Consider the following 20,367-nt stretch of genomic DNA (forward strand, 5'->3'; position numbering starts at 1 on the left):
AGAGAGGAGCCATTTTGTGTCTAATAGATGCTGTAGCCAGATGTTTGCATCTGCCGAACCGGGTTCTCCCCTTCTCTCTTTGAGATCCCCACACTATTTTTATATTTATGTAAATAAATAAATAGATTTTAAAATGTGGTATTGGCAGGGCCTTGTTGTAATAGAGAGACAAGTGTTAACTCTTTAAGAAACTGAGGCACTCACGTGTAACTCCCTTTTCACCCTCCCTCCCTGGACTCCCTGTGTTGGAAAAGAGATCGCATCCTCCTCATTAAGATGCAAGCGCCAATCTCCGCTCTTAATGAGAGGAAAATATAGATCCAGGCCGAGGAAATAAGCTCGCGACTGCGCTCGCGCGTGTCCTCTCCGGTTCTTCTTTCTCTCCAATTGTACCACCTCGCCAACATGTTGGGGAAGATCCTTTTTTGCTAGCTTGCTCGCCTGCCCGCCTGCCCGCCAGCCCTTTCCTCCTCTAGCCCGGAGCTGACATGTTTTATTGATGATTTACAGAAATGATAAAAGAGGGGGTGGGGGTGGGGAAGAGAGGATTGGGGAAAAGATTGAGAGAATAGTTATTGGTTTTCACCTGGCCACAATTGGTTGCTCAACCCTGATGGTTCTATGTTTGAGAATCCAGGTTTTTGTTCCTTTGTACAAGGAGGAAGGAGAAGGGTTTGTATGTGGGGGAGGGAAAAGTAGGGGGGGAGGATATAAGACTGTCTCTTTTTTTTAATTTTACACACATACACACACACACAGACACAGACACAAGGCCTTCTCTTTTTCCTCTCCAGATCCGGCCTGGAGTAACCCCAAGATATAGTGATAAAGGACTATCGGTGATGGGTTTACGGTTTCTCGTTCTACCTTCTACTTCCCCCTCCCTCCTCTTTCCCTTCCCCCCTCCCCTAATGGCAGTAACCAGCTAGCCCGGGAGATCTTTCGGTCTTTCCCACTCAGAATCTTACTATTGTCTGGGTACATCCATTAAACTCAGTAGGTTAGTTCGGCGTGAGCCTGTACTCGGAGGTGCGTTGTCAGACCCTCAGACTAGTATTTGCCTTAGAGCACTCTAATCCTATGGTATGGAGTAAATTTAGTCCTCCTCCCTAATAGGCTTAATAAAATGCTGTGATAGTGGATAGCTTCTCAGACGGGCGCGGGGTGGGAGTGGGGGCAGAGAGAGCCCTCTCCCACTATCCATAGACGCCACAGTAAGCCTAACTTTGTAGGGAGAATCCCGGCATATTCAAATGACGTTCGGCGAGTGTATAACTTTAATGATAGTTACCCAAGTACTTCACCAGGACTGCTCCGACTGGAAAGGAGACCAGAGTTCAGGGAGATGGGAGGGAAACAGGTAGTCCGGGTGGAACCGGGTTGTTTCCATTTTTTGTTAGCAGCCAACCTAGAGTTTTCAGACCTCCTCACTACCCACCTCACATCAAAGAGGTTGTTTATTTTGCTCCGCGAAAGGACTGGAGCTTGAAAGAGAAAAGGGGGCGGGAGCGGGGGCAGGATGGGGATGGGGGTGGGGTGGGGGGTAGTTGGAGGAAAAGAAAAGGCCGCCTCGCCATTCTGAACACATCTTTAAATGGGGGTGGGGGCAGAAGCAACTTTGGGAACAACCATTTTATCCTCACTAAATCTTGTGAACTGAAAACATAAAAGTGACAAAGCGATTCTGTTTGTTTTATAGTATCTAATTGGACTGCTTTGCAGACCTAATGAGATTAGAGGGAGGAATCGTTCGCCGCCGCTGCAGAATAAACTGATACATTATTACAAGCCACAGGTTTTTTTAGAATTGTAGAGAGGATGTCTTTTTTTTTTTTTTCTCCTTTTGTTATTTCTCTTCCTTCTCCCTCCCGCCAAATAATTATTTGCTAGTGGATCGTGGGAAAAAAATAGGAGGGGAAAAATGCACCCTAGCAGCCCAGGACTATAATATATATCTATTTATTATATGTCTTTCGGTTAATTCTTGATCTGAGGAGCGCTGTTTTTCACTCCCATGCGAAAGTCACCAGCGGGTAGGGGCTGATTGCTACTTTTCATGCATAGTTTTAGACACAAGAGGGCATTGTGACGTCGCCCCTGCAAGCGCCCATTCGCAGGCCGAGTTCGGCCACCCCACGTGGGGGTTCCGCGCTCCCATTGGCCAGGCCCGGGCAAAGCTGCCACATTATTTTGTTACTTTTCAGTCCCTATTTGGAACTGCTCTCGCGGCAGTTCAGACCTCGTGCTTGTCCCCCTCGCCTCTGTCTGTGTGTGGTATCCGCAAGGTCCGGGGCACTTTTTTTCGGTGTGAGTGTACGTACGTGTGTGTGAGTGTGTGTTTTGGGGGTTAGAGGAAAGAGGAGAGGAGAGAGGCCGAGCAAAAAGCCACAGCGCTCGCTTGTCTTGCTGGCTCTTTCCTCCTGAGCGTCTCCCCTTTGCCTGTCCTCCGAGGCAGCGGCCAGAGGCTCCGGGAGAGGGACGGGCTCCGGCACTGCCTTTCTCTGGCTCGGAGGAGAGCGCATTTCCCCGGAGCGGACCCTGGCTAGTTCCTCCCTGCGCCTGGCGGAGTTGGGATGCCAAGCAGTTGAATCGAATCTACTTAGAAGCGGCTTTTCTCCGGCTCCAGGAAGGGAATCGGAGCCACCGCCACCGCGGAGGAGCAGCTGGGTTCTCCGTGGGGGGCGGGGGTGGTCAGACGGCCGGGGCCGAGCTCCCGTGCTCACTCTCCAGCACTCTCGCCGCTCGGCTCTCCACCTTGGTCCTTCCTAATTCATCCTTTCTCCTCGGGAGGCTTTCTCCGGAGCAGCCCGAGCCCACGACGCTGAGGAGCTGCGGAGCGCTCCGGCTGGTGGAGCTCTGGTGGCGGCCCCCTCCCAGCCCGGCGGCGGGGACTCGGAGGAGGGAGCCGAGGAGGTCTTCTTAGTAGCCGCATCCACCGGGCTTGGGACTCCAGCACCGGACACCGCTCCCTCCCCCGGTGAATCCGCGGGGAGGACGAGAATGTCTACGCACCCCCCGAGTCTGACTCCCTCTTCGCACTCGAGGGAAACCGGCCGGCTGCTGGCGGCGGAGCCCTAGCCAGACAAAGACAAGGAGGACCCCCCCCCCATTCCCCACCCCCAGCAAGCTCGGCCCCGGCCTCCCCATTCGCTTTCTGGAAGGACTTTTTTTTTCTTAATTTTTCCTTGGCTCTTTGTTTCTACTTGTGTCTGGTTTCGAGCCTGAGATATTGTTCCGAGAGTGGAGTGGGGGGGCGCGGGGGAAAGCACTCCATTTCCCTGCCGCCCCCTGGTCCGGCTCTCCCTGCCCCCCTTCTCCCTCACCTCCCCGGGTTCAGGTCTCTCTGCTTCAACCTACTCTCGCAGAATCACGACCCCTCCCTGCGATGTATCCGCAAGGCAGACATCCGGTGAGTAATTGTAACTCGATTTATTTAATCATCTATCATTGGAGGGTAAATGAAGCTGTTTATCTTGCACCTCCATTTTGCTTGTTACCTTTATGGTTTGTGTGCGTGCGTGCCTGTGTGTGTGTGTGTGTGTGTGTGTGTGTGTGTGTGAGTGTGTCTGTGCGCGCTCTAACACAAAGAGGGAGGAAGGGGGGGAAGGGGGGAAGACTGGCGGACTGGCGGACCGAGATAGTTAAAGCCTTCTGGTGCGCTTTGGAGCGGCTGGTGTGGAAGGATGAAGTGCTTTCACACTTACACGCCTTCTGCCCCCCACTCACCCCCACCTCCGCGTCTAAACAAACAGTGCCTTCCGCTTTCCATTCCCTCTTTGGGATGCTGCCGGGATGGAAGCCCTCTAATGGAGGGCAGTGCTCGGGGTGCCTCTTCTCACGGTAGCTAAGAAACTTGGAGCTGAGGGGAGGGTCAGCTTTGGAGGGCTGTGTAGAGCAGAGCCGCCAGGCGGAATGGGGGGAGCTCCAAGGCTAAGTGATCGAAGGAGGCAGGACTAGGGAGCAGATGGTGACTGCTTTGCCTGTATGGATCCCTTTGCTGATCTCTTTACTCCCCTCTCCCTACGTCTGTCTCCCCCATGACTCCAGGCTCCCCATCAGCCTGGGCAGCCGGGATTTAAATTTACTGTGGCCGAGTCCTGTGATCGAATCAAAGATGAATTCCAGTTCTTACAAGCCCAGTATCACAGGTAAGGTCCGAGGTGGAGGCTTGGAGCTAGGCAGATCCCCAGAGTCCCTCAACATATTCTTTTCCTAGAGGTTCAGAAACACCCGAGGAGAGGAGATTTGGGGTACAACCCTGTATTTCCCCCTTTCTGAGAGGCCCAAGTTTTATCACTGTGTTACCCGGAGGTCCCACTCTCCACCCTCAATACCAGCCCCTCGTTCCCAGAGGATTTGGCCTAATTGTTAAAGGGGGTTTAAGGGTGGAGATTGGTCCAGTGCCAGATTTTGATTTTAGGATCCTTAAGCAGGACTCTTTATTGACCCCCCTTACCCAAATCTCAGAGAAAGTTGACCCTTCTGGGAATGTTCCAGTTTCTTTAGTAGGATAGAAGGGAAGGACAGGTTTCTCTGTCTTCTACCTTGCCCTTGGGGGTGGAGGTGGGGGCCACATGTCGATGAATCGAGTCTCTAATGCCAACTGGAAATTGGACAGTGCCCTAGACGGGTAGAAAAGTGACTTTTAAAAGTCCTCTTTCTCACCTTGCAAATTTATTAGGACCCTTTCTATTCCCCAACCCCATGTCACTAAACAAGTCTGGTTGTGGATAGGTTCTGAAAATGATCTGGTTTTTGGCTTTTATAGTCTCAAAGTGGAGTACGACAAGCTGGCCAACGAGAAGACAGAAATGCAGCGCCATTATGTTATGGTAAGAGCTGCTCTGCAGAATGGCCTAGGATTTGGGAATTAGGGAGTTGGGGAGAAGGGTGGAGGGTGAAAAACAAGAGGGGAAGACAACTAGAGTTTCAGTCCCCAAAAGGGAATCCAAAGATAGGGACAATGCAGAGGAAAACTTGGTGGGAGAGAACAAGATGGGCATTTGGTAAAGAATTGAGAGCAACCTTTCTGTTTCTGCCCCTTAGCCCCTCTTATCTTTTTCACCTCAGGATTCCTGGGTTCTGTCTAGGATGCCCAGCAGCAAAATTCCTCTGGCTACATTTAAAGGGGAATGCAACTTTTAATAAAGGAAAAACTTTAGCTCACAGTTGTTAGGGCTGGAATCAAAGGGAGAGTTGGTTTCACATACTGACCTCTCTCCAGTGTGTCTATTGTTTTTGTTTTTATTTTTACTTTGACACTTCTCAGATGTTCTCAAATGGTTAGTTGACCCAATCCTGTATTATATACAGGGTCAGTCTGCCTTTGCATTGGGTAACCTCCTAACTTTGCAATCTGGTAATTTTTCTGCTCTCTTAGCCTTTTAGTAAAACCTGTTTTGCCTTAAAAACTCTTATAAGCTATTTGACTTCTTGCATTTCTCTCAGCCTCCTTTTAAAGAGAAAAGAGAAGCATTTGTAGAGAAAGAAAAGCTTTTCTAAATAGGCATGGTATATACCTCCACTGTCAGCCTTTCTTCCCCCATATTCTCTTTCCCCAAGCCAAAACATAACTTGAGATAATTTTTTTTTCACCAAATCTTCATTGGGGGCAGTAGATGAAATGCCTTTTTCTTTTTGTATCCCTGAGATTGTCACAGCAAGTCTAGTATTCAGTTTGTAAGTGAGCATAGAATGTACTTAAACTCTTCTCCCCCACATGGCTTTCCACAGAAGAGGCCTTTGACACTGTACTAAATAAATAATTCTTAGAGGAAAAGAGGTAGCAGTGTACATAATATTCTCTGTTGAACTCGAACCTTGTATCAACAGGATATGTGGCACATGTACTGCTAGAAGGGAGGGTGATCGCGATTTTCACTATATATATTCCATTTGGTGGTAGGAGAAACACTTGTTCATTGTTGGCTTCTGGGGCCTCTGTAGGCTGGGCTATTAGTTTTGATTTAAAACTTCCTTGGCAAACCTATCATAAGTACAGTTTGGCCAGAAACCTTCCTCATCATAAGCAGCATTTGAAGAATGAATAGATTTCTGTGTGGTTTGTTCATCATTAATGGGAACGCTTTTCACTTTTTTTTTTTAAACAGTACTATGAAATGTCCTATGGTCTGAACATTGAAATGCACAAACAGGTAAGCAATTGTTCCCAATCTGTGAAAAGAATACATTAAGAGAGATACTAGATTGAATTGCTGTGTCTGTGGAATTTCCTGAATTTGGGAAGTGAGGTTAGCTACCTCCCCTTCAACTTCCCTCCACCCCTTCCCTCCTTCCCCTTGTTGGCTAGGAGGACATGAAACTCCAAAGTACTGCTTGAAGTGGTAACTGTAGGGCACCTGGTTTTCTTAAACTGCTGAGTTGGGTTTCTTTAATTCATTACCGAAAATGCTACCTAATTGTCAGAGGCATTTGATTTAATGTATAGGCCATAGCTAATTGACAAGTTCTTACACAAGATGGAGGCACCCCTTAGATTTATTTGCTTTACATCTCAAAAGTGAAGGGGTGGTTTGCAACTTTTTAATCTGCTTTTATGTAAAATTTTCTAAAGGAAGTGCTGGAGGGTTTGCTGGGGGGGGGGAAAAAGTGATGTTCTACCTTGATAAGATAACTGGAAGGGGCCTATAAAGCCCTAGGCACAGGAGTGTAAAATTTACAAGAATGAAGCAACTGAGATTAAGTCTGGTTATTTACTCTTAACTACTTACTACTTCTTAAGGCACTCCTCATTAAGAATTAAAGGAGAGAACAGATTGGTGTGTGAGCTCCACTTTGGAATTCTGAAGTTAAACCAGTTTCCCTAGTAGGGGCGGAGTTTAATGGATATGTAAACTATCTTATTGTCCATGTTCTAACTACAATAGGCCTCAAACTGAACAAATACTAATATCCTTTATCTCAATGCATATCTGTAATCTGGCACTATCCCTGGGAGGGGTAAAGGGTGAGGCCCTTGGTATATTTATATTTGTAGGAGAGAGGCTGACTGTAATTTGGCCTCTGGAATGATTTGCATTGACTGAGCTCGTACTGATAATGAAGGCTGGCTGGTCTCTTTCACAATTGGTGTTCCAAAGTTGTTGGCTAATACTGACTTTTGGTAACTCTGCCCCAAGTGGACTTTCTACTAGAAATTTAACTTGGCTATGAGGTTTAAATTCTGTTCTAGTTATGCAGAGAGTCACAGGTAGGAGGATCATGGGGAGTCTTAGAACGTTGGAGCTGGGAGGGACCTTGGAGCTCAGCTGGTCTAACCCCTTGTATTTGGGGAGGTACTGTGATTCCTGCAATTTTAAGGATTGCATTGGGCCTTTCTACCATATTTTGATAACTCTTTAATAATCTCCAAGTGGATGGCTTGGTATTTTGTTGTTAAACCCTTCCAGGACCCCATTTGGGATTTTCTTGGCAAAGGTAGTGGATCAGTTTGCCGTTCCCTTCTCTAGCTCATTTTACAGGTGAGGAAACTGAGGCAAACAGGGGTGTGCCCAGGGTCACAGAGAAAAAGTTTAACTCCCAGAGTCAGTCTTCCTGACTGCAAGCATGGAGTCTTATATTCTTTACCAGCCTGCTCCTATTTGGTGGCTTAGGTGCCTATAAAATCTTAAAAGGTTCCTCACTTGAGCAGTTTGTTAGAGATTCCTTTGGAGACTGGAATAGTGAAGTTAAGACTAGTGTAACATTGTAATGAACCCTTTTAGGATGCTTCCTCTAGATGGGAAGGTTTAAACCAACCATACATCGTTGTAATAAGATTATTTGAAAAAGTTTAACATTTGTGGGAATGATGTGGGAAACATTTGTGGGAGTGTGGTATAAAGAGGAGGGCTGGACTTGATTCAGTTCCAGCTCTGCTACTTATGTGCCTGGACAAATTCACCTCATCTGCAAAATGGCAAGGTTGGCCTAGATGCTGGTACAATAAAAATGCCTGAGTGTGTTGTGTGGGGGGTGGGGTGGGGGTAGTGAGGGCCCAGGCCTAAGGAAACTGAAGTTCTGTCGGCCTGACTCCTTGTCTCCCTTCACACCCTTTTCCCCAAGAGCTGAGTTTCTTGGGTGTGTTTAAAGAGGGTAATTGCACTCAAGTTTAAAATTTATAGCAGCAGTTATCCTAAGAGCCTTATAATTAAGGCATTATATGTTGTTGCATGTTGAGTTCTGTTTTGTGTTGTGCTCCCATGGCCCCTGTAAGAGTGGATAAGATAGCCCTTTGACCTAGGAATCCTGCTTTGCTTGATGTAATGTATACATAGCGATGACTTTTTTTTTTAATCAATCCCAGTTTTTTAAGGCTGGGGCTTTGGCATTCTGAGTGTCCAGAAAAAAATGCTAGTTCTAACTCTTTAACATGTTTGGCATGTGATAGTTTGAGAAATGAGGTTCTCGGTTAAAAGAGCCGTCTCTAAATTCTTCTGGTTGATTTGGGAATTAATCTATTGTACGGATGAGTCATTGGCCCCGGGAGGTTCTCTCCCCTCCCCCACTGGAATCTGGCTCCTGAGCTTGCCGATTTGGGGATGAGTGTTTTCTGTTTCTTAGACTTCTTGTAGCTTTAACTTGCAAATCTCTAAGTTGGGTGAAATAGCCCTGTGGCAATGCAGGAACAAAGGCATGGGGAGGTGAGGAAACACTGATGATAAATGCAACCATAAGCTAATAGGGCTTGTCACTCCCCTGGCTTGAGAGAGCTCTGCAAAATAAATCCTGCCACTAATTGTAGTGTGGGTACTGGGTGCATTCAGTGGATGGTGGTTAGGCCTGAGCAAACAAGTTTATCAGCTGACCTGTTTAGCGGTTGACTGGTGTTTTATCTGCACACACAATCAAGTGACTGGAGTGCTTGAATTATTCATGCAGTGTCCTGCCCTCTAGACTTGACTGTTCGTGTGATTACATCTGCCTGGAACAAACTGGATGGGTACTTCTTTAAGTAGAGAGGTGGGAGGGGGATTGTCTTGTACATTTATATAATACATTATCTACATAGCACCTTCTGGAAGTGTTGAGGCCTTCAATCCACAGAGCAGATGCCCGCTCTCCTCCCTGCTACCACAACTACATTTTCTTTCAAATTGGATATAAAAATGGATGCTCATTCATGTTTCTATGAGAAGTGCCAAATAGGTAGGAACCACAGGTTTGGCTGGGTAGACCCTAAAGTATTGACAGAGGGCAGCCAGTGATGAAAGCTTAGTCCAGTTTGGTTTATAAACAAGCTTAAATGTGGATTTTGTTCTCTCTTCAGTGTCTTTCTGTCTCTGACTCGCTCTCTCATAGCCTTCTAATCACTGAGAGCTTAATAAGTGGTTTTTCCTTCCTATTCTTCTACCTTCCTCCCTAATTATGTCAAAGTGTAAATTACAAAATCTCTAGGGTTGGCCTGGCCCTGCTGTCCTTGCAAGGATTTCAAGAGGTCAGCTGGCCCAACCCCCAGCCTTCAGGCAGAATGTCAGGGATGATTCAGGAGATCTAGAAGCTTACCTGTTGACTCCCATCTTTCTTGTTTTGTGTTGTTTTCTAGTAGCATCAGAAATAACAAAGTTAATTGAGGGACAAATCTCAGAAAGCTGATGGCCTTTTTTTTTTTCTTTAAATGAACTATGCTGATAATAACGATAATATTTTGGGTCCCCATACTTCAGAATATTGAATTTGATCAGTTGTGTAATTCATCTTTTATTTACTTAGGGATTTTACAAGGTAGAGGTGGGGGAAGTTTTCTGTGGAACTCAGGGATTACTGTTTAAATCTATTGGTATCCTCAGATCAGGAAAATTGGGGGAAAGTTTTCATCAGTTCGAATGGACACTGCTCTGTCCCCATCCCCCTGGGCAAAACTTCTTGTAAACTATTGATAAGAGTGCTAGAGGATGGATAGGCTTGGAAAAAACTGTGATCTCCTTTTGTTTGGAGTGCATGCTGTCATTGAAGACATCAAACTCCACTTCATTATTAGAGTCAGTTTTAAAGAGTGAGATTTAAGGCATTTTGGTTTCAAAGCAACATTATGTGCTAAGAGGAAAATATGCTTGTTCCATAGCTTTTGTTCCATAAACCACCAGACTTCAGTAAAGGGGCTTTTTAGTGAGACAGAAGAAAAAGATCGAAGACTCACTTCTTGGCTGTTAGGAAGCCAATGGGTATTTAGACTGCCATAGGCTTTTAAATTAATATCTAAAGTAGCTGAGGCTATAAACTTCGTATACAGAAGTGCTGAGTACCTAATTTAAAGTTTTATAACTGTGTTAGCTTGCCCTCTTTGCACTTATCATGTTTTGAATTGCTAGTTAGATTCAAATATTTGTACAACTAATGATTAAAAGTGCATAGTAATCCCCATGTGTCTAACTACTTATTCTAGGTAGGAGATTTCTTATAGAGTGTAGACAGCCTGTAAACACCCCCTGGGATGGGGATGAATGAAGGTTGGCACATCACATTGTGTGGGGCCTGGGAGTCAGGAGACCTAGGTTCTACAACTGTACTTTGCCATTTGTTAGCTATGTAACAAGCCACTTACCTAGATCTCTGTCTTTTTTTTTTTTATTCTTTCAAATGGAGTATACTATAGATTGAGACCTTTTCTACCTCCAAAATTCTATGGTTGCCATTTAAGTGGTAGAAGAGAGGCCATAGGGATTCACTGGTAGATGTTTGACAAAAGCTCCATGACCTGAATGTAGGGCATATGTGTTAGGAGGGAACTGGATGGTGCAGTGGATAGAGTGCTGGGCCTGCAGTCAGAAAAACTCATCTTTCTCAATTCCAATCTGGCCTCAGACACTTCGTGGGCAAGTTATTTAACCTTATTTGTCTTAGTTTTCCCATGAAGGAAATAACTGGGAGAAGGGAATGGCAAACCACTCTTTATATTTTTGCCAAGAAAATCCTCCAAATGAGCTCAGGACCATACAGATCTGAACCATAACAAACAGCATTGTACTCTTTGGATGCCTGTGAAAGTCCAGCGGAGTAATTTGCACATAATGGGTAATCTATAAATACTTGTTATGTACCCAGTGAATTACTTCCAGTTTTCAAATTCTGAGAATACTTTGTTGACTGGTTTATTTCTTTTTTTGGTGGGGGGGTGAGGAGAGGAGAACCTAGAGTAAAATGATTCAAATCCATGATGGTTTGAAACTTAAGATTGCAAAGAATTTGTACAGGTATTTGAGGTCAAACTCTGAACTCTTGCCTTCCTTAGTAACAAGGTTTGGTTTTGTTTGTTTGGTCTCATTTTGTTTTTTAATACACAGTTGGAGTTTAAGTATATTCTTTCATAATCCATCTGATTAATTTTATTTTAGTCTTGTCTTCCCAACTAAATTATAAGCTTTAGGACCATGACAGTTTTCTTTCTGGATCCAACATAGTTGAGGGCTGGGTTTATAGTAGATAGTTTGATAATTGTCTAACTATGTATGGTCCAGTGACATTGCTAGAGAGAGAGCTAGGTTCTAACTCTGATCTGAGCCAATTCTGCAAATGAGACATTGGGCCTAGGTGATTTTCAGGTACTTTCCAGTCCCAAGATTCTATGACTTCATCTTAGGGCCATCCAGGTCTCACCTTACTCCCACTTACTGAAGCTTATTGGAGTTGAAGCTCTTTTCTTTTCCTTAGTTGGCAGCAGATGAAAGTCCCAGTTATCCTGGACTTAATATTATAGTTTGGACTTTATTCCCCAAAGTGGTATTGTGTCTCCTTTCTGATATTGGTAATTCTGTAATGACTGGTTGTGACCCACCCCCCTCCCTCATATTTAATTCTCATCAGTATAGCTCTCCACTTTGCTATTAATGATAGCAGCCAGCAGAATAGCTTTCAACATGCCATTGACAGTCTGGTTTAAGAGAGCACTTGAAAGAGTGCTAGACAGCTGAAAGTACCCATAATTGTGTACCGCAGTGAGAACTGCCAGCTCAAGGACCTTGTTTTCATATGCTTAAAGGGACAATATCTTGTTTTCAACAAATGCTTCCAGTGACTTACATCCAAGATTGTTTTTTTTCACTGTCCTCCCCTTTCCTTTTCCTCTTCTATTTTCATTTTTTGGTCTTTTTTTGATGGGATATATTCAGCCCTCTTAGGTTTTTCAGAGTAGGGATATATATATGCATGTATATATGTATGTATGTTATATATACATGTATAACATATGTATTATGTATAATATTACATGCTTGGGGTACATGCACTTGCCATGGATAACTCCTAAGGGTAAACTGTGTGCAAATTATCTGGGTACAAATTCAAACTAGGCTGCACCATCCATACTTGGGTAGGAGTGTGTCCTGAAAGGCTGAAAGGTTCTATAATATCTGTAATACTAATGCTTGGGAACCTCAACTGAATTTCCAGAATTCGCTGCTTTATCCTTGCTGACTATGCAAGCTTTAGATTTGAACAGCAAATCTCCCCAAGTCATTGAGCATGTGTCTGCAAAATTGCCTGATGATGATGTAATAAGTGCTTTTTGAAGAATCTGATTGATTTAGACTTGTTGGTCTCTCCAGGTTTTTTCAGCTCAGAAATCCTATAATTCTAGAACCTCTCTATTCTGGCAGTATTGGCATAAGAAGTACCATATTGGCATCCAGGAAGTGTCAGAGTTAAGACTAGAGCAAAGTTTCTGAGATTGTTTCCTGGTCTGTAAAATGGGGATAAACAATGCATGCAACCTTGAAGGGTTGTGGGGGAAAAAAATCTACCAAACCTTAAAGCATCATATCATTATGAACTCTTGTTGTTATTCCTAATTTAATTTCATTCATTTTCCTAAATAATTTATTTTGGAAGACCTTTCCAATGATTCTCACTCTGCAATTCAATTTATATTTGGTGAATGTGATGCAGTTCTATCTTAGAGATCCTAAAGTTTTTAGACCAAGAGGGAAGCTTAGTGATCTAATTCAGTGGCCATCCTCCCTCTTTCCTCCTCCTTTTACAGATGAAATTCAGAGATATAACATGACTTAACACATAGCAATCACTAACATAGCCAGGACCTCCACTCAAGTTTTTCTTATTTGATTCTTCACCCAGTATCTGTTATTCTAACTAAAGCATAACTAGAATACAATTTCTAATTTTTAAAATCTTACCCTTCTGAGGTAACCTTGATGCTAAAAATTTTTAACTAGGTTAGTTATTCTCTCATGTGAAAACAGTTCGTGAAGGAGGGGTTCATTGTACATTTAGTAGAAGTCCATTTGAAAATTGGATTCTTGATCTTTTTTTTTTTTTTTTTTTTTTTTTTTTTTACTTAATACTTTTTTATGTACCTAGTCAATGTGCAGTACCACTGGGTGGGATCCAAGGGAAATCAGTGGTCCCCTTGATCTTGTTCTTGCAGTGGAAACAAGACTTAAATATATCAAATAAGACTATAGGATCACACATAATAAACTGCATCACTAGTGATGTGATATGGAACAGAACTTCAAGTCACTAAATAGGGCAGTGATTTGTGAAGGGATAACCCCTCTAAGGGGGTGGGACTTTGGTCACACCTTGAAAGACAGTTTGAAACCGAATATTTGATAAATTCTTAACTGCTTTCTTTCTGATAGTGGAAAGTGTGATTTTTAAATTTTTTTTTTTTTTTTTGGGGGGGTGGAATTCTCCAGAGCTTGGGAAATGAAATGATGTGTTCCTGTTCAATTAAATAAACATTAATTCCATATTATGTGCTAGGCACTAGGATACAAAGAGAAAAATGCAAACAATTCCTGTACTCAAGATTCTGAATTTTACTGAGGAATATCTAGGACCAAGTCATGTGATCGTCTTCCTGCTTTTTACCAAAAAGCCCACTGGAACACATCTCTTCTCCCCCTTCCCCTCCAAAAAAAGTTATTAGAGTACTAAGTTTATTCCCTTGGAGTCTATGTATATACTGTCTATTTATTTATTTATTTATTTTACCTATGTATATAAAAAAAAATTTAAAGACCTTAGAAAAAATTGAGCCCTTCTTTTCAAAGAGTAAAATCGTTTGGAGGATATGAGGGAAAGATCTGACTTTTGCTTTGGTTTGAAAGAGAAGACTTGTATTTAAGACTCTCAAAAGCAGCTTTGCTGCTGTGCTGTTCTTTCTACAACTCTTGGCTTTGAACTCCATCAGCTCTTAGTGATACCTGGTACTTGTGTATAGTACTTTATAGCATGTGTATTTTCTTTGGGAGCTGTGATCCAGCAAGGAATCTATCCAGATAATCCTATTCAATGATTTATAAACCTTTGCAGGTTTGGAGCTCTTCAGGGAGACCTGCTTCTTAAGCCCAAGCCTTAGGAGGACCCTGCCCGCCTCTCCCTCTCTAGTTAATTCCCTAAGAAAATAAGGGTCTCTTCCAAGTAGATCTTAAGACAGATGGGAGGAAAACAGTTTTGCTACCAGTAAAATCACATCAGGAAAAATGATATCTCTTCCAAGAGTCATTGTTTTCAAAACATGCCTGGATGTTGAGAGCAATCCACTGGATGGATATCCTCTTTGGCTGTGGGAAAACTTGAGTTACAAAGACTGCTTAAGGGAAGGAGATGGTATTTTAGGGAGTTCCCCTGGACCCAACACCAAGAATAAAATGAACTGGGACAAAAAGTCCAGAATTCTAGAACTCAACTGTGAAGTAACAATAATAATAATTTAGATAGTACTTTATGTAATTCTATAGTGGCCTACAAAGTGATTTATATACATTGTTTCAATTGTTTTTCAAAATGATTCTGTGATAGTAGGTGCTATTCATAATCACTCTTACAGGCTGAGACAAAGGTTTATCCAGCAAAGAAATGTCTGAGACAGGATTCAAACTCTGGTCTTTCTGATACCAAATCCAGTATTCCCTAATTGGAATATGGAAAAAACCTGGGCACATCTCCTTGGTAACTTTGCAAGGGGTAGACTAGGGGACTTGTTCAGCTGTTTCAGTCAGGTTCAACTCCTCGTAACCCTATTTGGGATTTTCCTGGTGAAGACACTGAAGTAGTTTGCCATTTCCTTCCCCAGCTCATTTTACAGATGGGACAAATGAGGCAAACACGGTGAAGTGACTTGCTCAAGATCGTACAGCTAGTGTCTAGGCTGGATTTGAACTTTTGAAGAGGGGCCTGGTGCTCCCTGGCTTCTCAGATGACTTCTAAAGATCCTTGTTATTTAGCTCTGTGATTTTAGGGCTTCTTATTCAGATAGATGCCCAATCATTGAGAATGGGCATGGGACAAGCATTTGAGAGGAAAAGAGGCATATTTTTATAAGTGAATACAAAAGCTAAACCAAAGCACATGATGAGGGAGAGTTGGGGGAGTCTTTTGCCCTTTTCATTTCACAGTGATAATAGTTAATAATAGCTCACACTTATATAGCACTTGACAGGTTCCAAAGCCCTTTCCTCATAATAGCCCTTTGAGGTAGGTTGTAATTTAAAAAAAAAAAAAAAATCTGAAGGGCAGCTGGCCAAAGGCTATGCCAAATAAGGGTGGCTTGGTTTGCTTCTCATTTTCCTACGATAATGCACTCTTCTCCCTTTTTCCTGTTCTTCCCAGCACAATTGCGACCCTCCCCCAAATTCCTTCTCCCTGAGGACCTACTATAATTTTAAAAACCCTCAGCATTAGTTCTGATGAGAGACCCCCAAATTCAATTTAATGACCTACCTCTGTGTAGTTTACTTAAAAAAAAAAAAAAAAAAAGCAGCCTGTTGCTGGGTGAAGGAGATTTGCATAATGTTCTAAGGGGATTAGGTGGCTGGGGGTTGCCATGGCAACCCCATAGTGATGAATTGAGATTTTTTTGTGTGGCAGGAGTTGGCTGATGGTGCTAAGCTAAGGGGAGTGTAAAGGGGGGGGGTTGCGATGTTGAAGGGGTGGGTAGCAGCAGGAGGCTCTGTCAGAGAGGGCCCTATTGGTTTTTAGGATTCAGGATGAATGGACAGTGTTTTGGGGTATGTATGTGTGTGGGGGGGAGTATATCCTATGAAAGCTTCCCCTGTTTTTGGTTATACAAGTGATTTCTTTGAGAGCTTGATAGACCTCAAGCAGGAGTGGGGGTATGGGAGGGGAGGATCATAGCGGGTGAGAGGCAAGCAGATTTAAATGTGTTTGGGAACTGAGAAATTAAAGTGAACAAATATTTAAAGATTATTGTATCTTGTTAACAGGAAGCTTGATGCCTCTAAAGTTTGGAGAAATAATATCAAAGAATCTTAGAGCTGGAAGGAACAAATTATTTGATGCCTACTAGGTACAAAGTCCCATGTTTGAGCACTTATTTCAACCAGTTTAGGGAGTTAAAAGGGACAGAATATCTAGTAAATTCATTACAATAAAAATAGTCCATGATATTAGCTAAGGCAGAACAAAGTTCTAGGGACCTTTGGAGAGGGGAAAGGTTATTTCTAAGTAAGGATCTCAAGGAAGATTTCACGAAAACGTAATATTAAAGCTAGGTGTTGAAATGACAAGGGCATCCTAGGGAAAGAGGCCAGCAATAGCCGGAGGAGTGAGGGGCCCAGCGTGGCTAGACTATACAGACCACTTGGTCCCACCCCCTCCTCTGACAGATGGTGCTGAGACTCAAATAGGAAATAAGATTTGTCCATAGTCTTAGTGCACAAATCTTAGTCTAATTTTTATGGTTTTCCCTTTGACTCAATCTAAATGTAAAAATTGGTGGGACTGAGTAGAAAATGTTTGTTAAGCTTGCCTCAGCCTTCCCTCTCTAATCCTTAACCCTGGATGCTTTTGCTAGGGGCCAAATTTTGAATTCTGCCTTAAGGGCATAATTGCTGGGATTACTCCACTCACCAATTAGTAAGCTGCCTCTAGGGTTGGTTAGAGGTTGAGAGTGGGATGGTGGTGGTCACCTTTCCCCTGTAAACAGTAACCTAGGAAGGCTGTGGGGCCTAATACATTTAGTCCTCCTTGCATAAAGCATTCAATAGGTTCCCTTGGAAGACATAAATATTTAATGGAGTTGTAGTTATATATAATTTGATCAATATGTCAATGCTAAAAGGGGTTTTAAGGAGGATCACCTATCATTTAGCAATCTGTGATGGAAGCCTTCACCAGCCCTGGGAGTAGCAGGGGTCATTATCTCCTGCTGCTGCTAAGTGGATCATTTATTTACCTTGAGCCTTCAACTTTCCTTGCTATTTTTTTCTACCAGAGCTCAGGCACACAGCCCAAGTGACATGCATTCTTGGAAGGCTGAACCAAAACCGAACACATCAATGCTGCTCCTCGAGGATTAGGTCCTCTTGCCTTTGCCCCTACCTCTCAGTCTAGGTTCTGCCAAAGCAACGGGGCAGTTTTATTTCCATCCTTCCTCCCCAACCTTCATATTAAGTTGAGGAACAATTAAGTAGAAAGGAAGGTTGTTAAGTCATTTTTTCAGTTGTGACCTCATTTGGGGTTTTCTTGGCAGAGATGCTAGAGTGATTTGCCATTTCCTTCTTTAGTTCATTTGATAGATGTGGAAACTGAGGCAAACAGTTAAGTGACTTGCCCAGGGTCTCAGACACACAGCTAATAAGTGAAAGGGGCCCACATTTGAACTCAGAAAGTTGAGTCTTCCCGATTCCAGGCCCAGCACTCTATACACTGGAGCAGCAAGTTGCTGGAGCAAAAAGGTGCCGGAACTTATTCGAATCTTCCTTATCCACTGGACCATCAAGCTGCCCAAAAGTGAAAAGAAAAATGTAGAGTTAAATAATCAGGCTCTATCAAAGGCCCATTATTTTGGAAATACATAACATATAATCCAATACTTTATGGTAAAGCTGCCTAGGACATGCTGTACTGAAATATTCAAATATTTGATTGCTGCTGGCTAATCTCTGTCACCTGGCTGTTGGTAACATTTGGATTGTAAACTCTGGAGACTATGATTCTTTCTGACCATGTTTTCAATTCAAGATGAAGACAGCTCATCTGGAGCTTTCAAGAATCAAATGGAAACTAATTACTGATCTTGCAAAGGGGAAATGATTTTCACAAACATAGCTAGGATGCTAGTAGGGATAATCATACTAACAGCTTACCTATTTAGAGCCCTTTTAAGGTTTACAAGGCACAGTACATACATTATCTCATTTGATAAGACTATACCACATGGTAGAGTGGAAGGAGCACTCAGTCTGAAACCTTGGCTCTGGAATAACTTAATTCTGGTGTAACTTTAAGAAAGTCATTTCATTTTTAGGAGCATAGATCAAGCATTTATTAAGTGCTTGCTATGTGCCAGACATTGTGATAAACACTGGGAATACAAAAAAAAAAAAGCATAAAGGAAAATAGTCCAAAAAAAAAAAGCATAAAGGAAAATAGTCCTTATCCTCAAGAATTCTATTCTTTGGGAAGAAGTTATTTTATTTTCAGGTCTACGTTCTCTCCCTCCCTCTCACCCCCACACCTAATTTGAGAAAGGAAAACAAAACCCATTGCAAAGATGCATGTTTGCCAAAGTCAGTTCCTCCTTTGTTCTTGATCCTCCCATGTTTCTCTGAAATCATCATTTCTTACAGCACGATGATCTATCACACACATACACAATGTGTATGTATGTGTATACACATGCCATAACATGTTTAGTCATTCTCTAATTGATGAGCATTCCCTCAGTTTCTAATTCAATGCCACCACAAACAGCTGCTGTAAATAATCTTAAACATGTGGGCCCTTTTCTTTTTGATCTTTTTGAATTATAGTCCTAATAGTGATATCACTGTACTAAGGCGTATTCAACAGCTTTTGGGAGCTAATAAAGAGTTTATGAATTCTAATGGAGAAGATTGAACCAATTTTCCTCATCTGTAACATGGAACCAAAGCTATTTGTATTACTGACCTTTTCCTGCTGCTGTGAGAAAAGTGCTTTGTAATTGTTGAAACAATATAAATGATAGTTGCCGTTATTATTAAATGGCTAACATTCCTATATAACAGAGATGTATTTGATTTGGTTTTTAAAAAAGGAAGTCTTTTAAAAATCTTTGCAAGTGCAAATAAAATAACAAACTTTTTTTTTTTTTTTTTTTTTTTTTTTTTGCGGGAGAGGAGGAATGGGAGTTGGGAGAGTTTCCAAAGAGAATTAACTCTTGATTATTCATGGCACCTATAGTATAGATAGATGATCCCAAGAAGTCTAAATCCAAATACATACTGCTATTTGACTTTAGAATATAGCAAATTATTTTCTTCCTAATTTGTTTCCTTTAAGATTCTTTTAAAAATATTTGCTTTATAAAATATGAGATTCCAGTGCATTTATTACATATAGAGATTTGTGGGAACAAGGAACAGTAATGTATCAGGAAACTAACTGAGCAAAGAGGGGACAAGATTTTTAAAGAGTCCTTTGGGATAATTTTATTCTCAGGCAATCTAAACTTGCCCCCTATCTTTTTGTTTGTTTGTTTGTTTGGTGTGTGTGTGTGTGTGTGTGTTTTGTTGAGGCAATTGGGGTTAAGTGACTTGCCCAAAGTCACATAGCCAGGAAGTGTCTGAAACCACATTTGAACTCAAGTCCTCCTGACTAAAGGGCTGGTGCTCTATCCACTGCTCCACTTAGCTGCCCCCTATTGATTGTGTCCTTCATTTGCTAGGCAAAGTGTATATCTCTATGGAAAGTATGGGGTCCCTTTCTAGATACTCTATCTATAGGACAGACTCTTAAGTTAATGTGAAATGGGAAGTGCTTTGAACTTCACCCAAGAGATTCTCAGTGAATTTCAGGCCTTGCTGTTTGTTAGCTATTCCATCTTAGGCAAATCTCTTCCTTTCTGGGTGGGCCTTGGTTATTTCTTTTGTAAAGTGGAGGAGTCTGTTTCCTCAGTCTAGTGGGGGATGCAGATTAAGGTTTACCTCCTCTGCCAGTTGTTTCTAGCACTGTGGTTTGTCCATCAAGAAAGCTGAGTGCTTGAATCTATACATGAAAAAAATCTTGTGGGGATTAGGAAAGGTGGTGGGGAAGGCAGATAGGAGAATCCCAAAATGATCTCTTCAAAAGTGTTTCCCAAAAAGTTGATCTTCAGATACCTTAACTCTTATCTCTCAGTTGAAGTTTTCATTGGTTTTGCTGAAAGTCCAAAACTTTTAAGTCAAAGATGATGGAGAGAATGTGGACTGACCTAATGAAGCCTGTGCACTCTATTGATAACAGATTGCTCTGAATTACCAAAAGGAATTTTTAAACTGTTTGATCTCCTTCCAGTTTGTTCTTTTGTCCATGTCTCATTGTCAAAGTAGCAATTCTTAATTTTTTCCTCAAGCTGATGTTCAGAGTTTGTTGGAGTTGGATCAAGAGCTATTTTAACAGCTGTTTCAATCTGAGAGGCCA

At 42.4% G+C, this 20,367-nt stretch overlaps 1 protein-coding gene across 13 annotated transcripts in view; it reads left to right on the top strand.

Moving 5' to 3' along the window:
• The first annotated feature begins 2,202 nt into the window (after positions 1 to 2,202).
• TLE3 (TLE family member 3, transcriptional corepressor) overlaps positions 2,203 to 20,367 on the top strand; it is a 57,911-nt gene continuing 39,746 nt past the window's right edge. For 6 of the 13 annotated variants that reach the window (XM_074294679.1, XM_074294682.1, XM_074294686.1 and 3 more), the window contains exons 1-4: positions 2,203 to 3,409; positions 4,048 to 4,148; positions 4,769 to 4,832; positions 6,111 to 6,155. In XM_074294679.1, coding sequence (XP_074150780.1) covers positions 3,386 to 3,409; positions 4,048 to 4,148; positions 4,769 to 4,832; positions 6,111 to 6,155 — 234 coding nt within the window. In that variant the 5' untranslated portion in view covers positions 2,203 to 3,385. Of the gene's footprint in view, positions 3,410 to 4,047; positions 4,149 to 4,768; positions 4,833 to 6,110; positions 6,156 to 7,030; positions 7,124 to 7,148; positions 7,211 to 20,367 lie in introns of those variants that run through there. The other 7 variants (XM_074294675.1, XM_074294677.1, XM_074294678.1 and 4 more) reach the window with 3 other exon arrangements.

The sequence above is a fragment of the Sminthopsis crassicaudata genome, chromosome 2 (assembly GCF_048593235.1).
Source record: "Sminthopsis crassicaudata isolate SCR6 chromosome 2, ASM4859323v1, whole genome shotgun sequence".
NCBI classification, from domain to species: domain Eukaryota; kingdom Metazoa; phylum Chordata; class Mammalia; order Dasyuromorphia; family Dasyuridae; genus Sminthopsis; species Sminthopsis crassicaudata.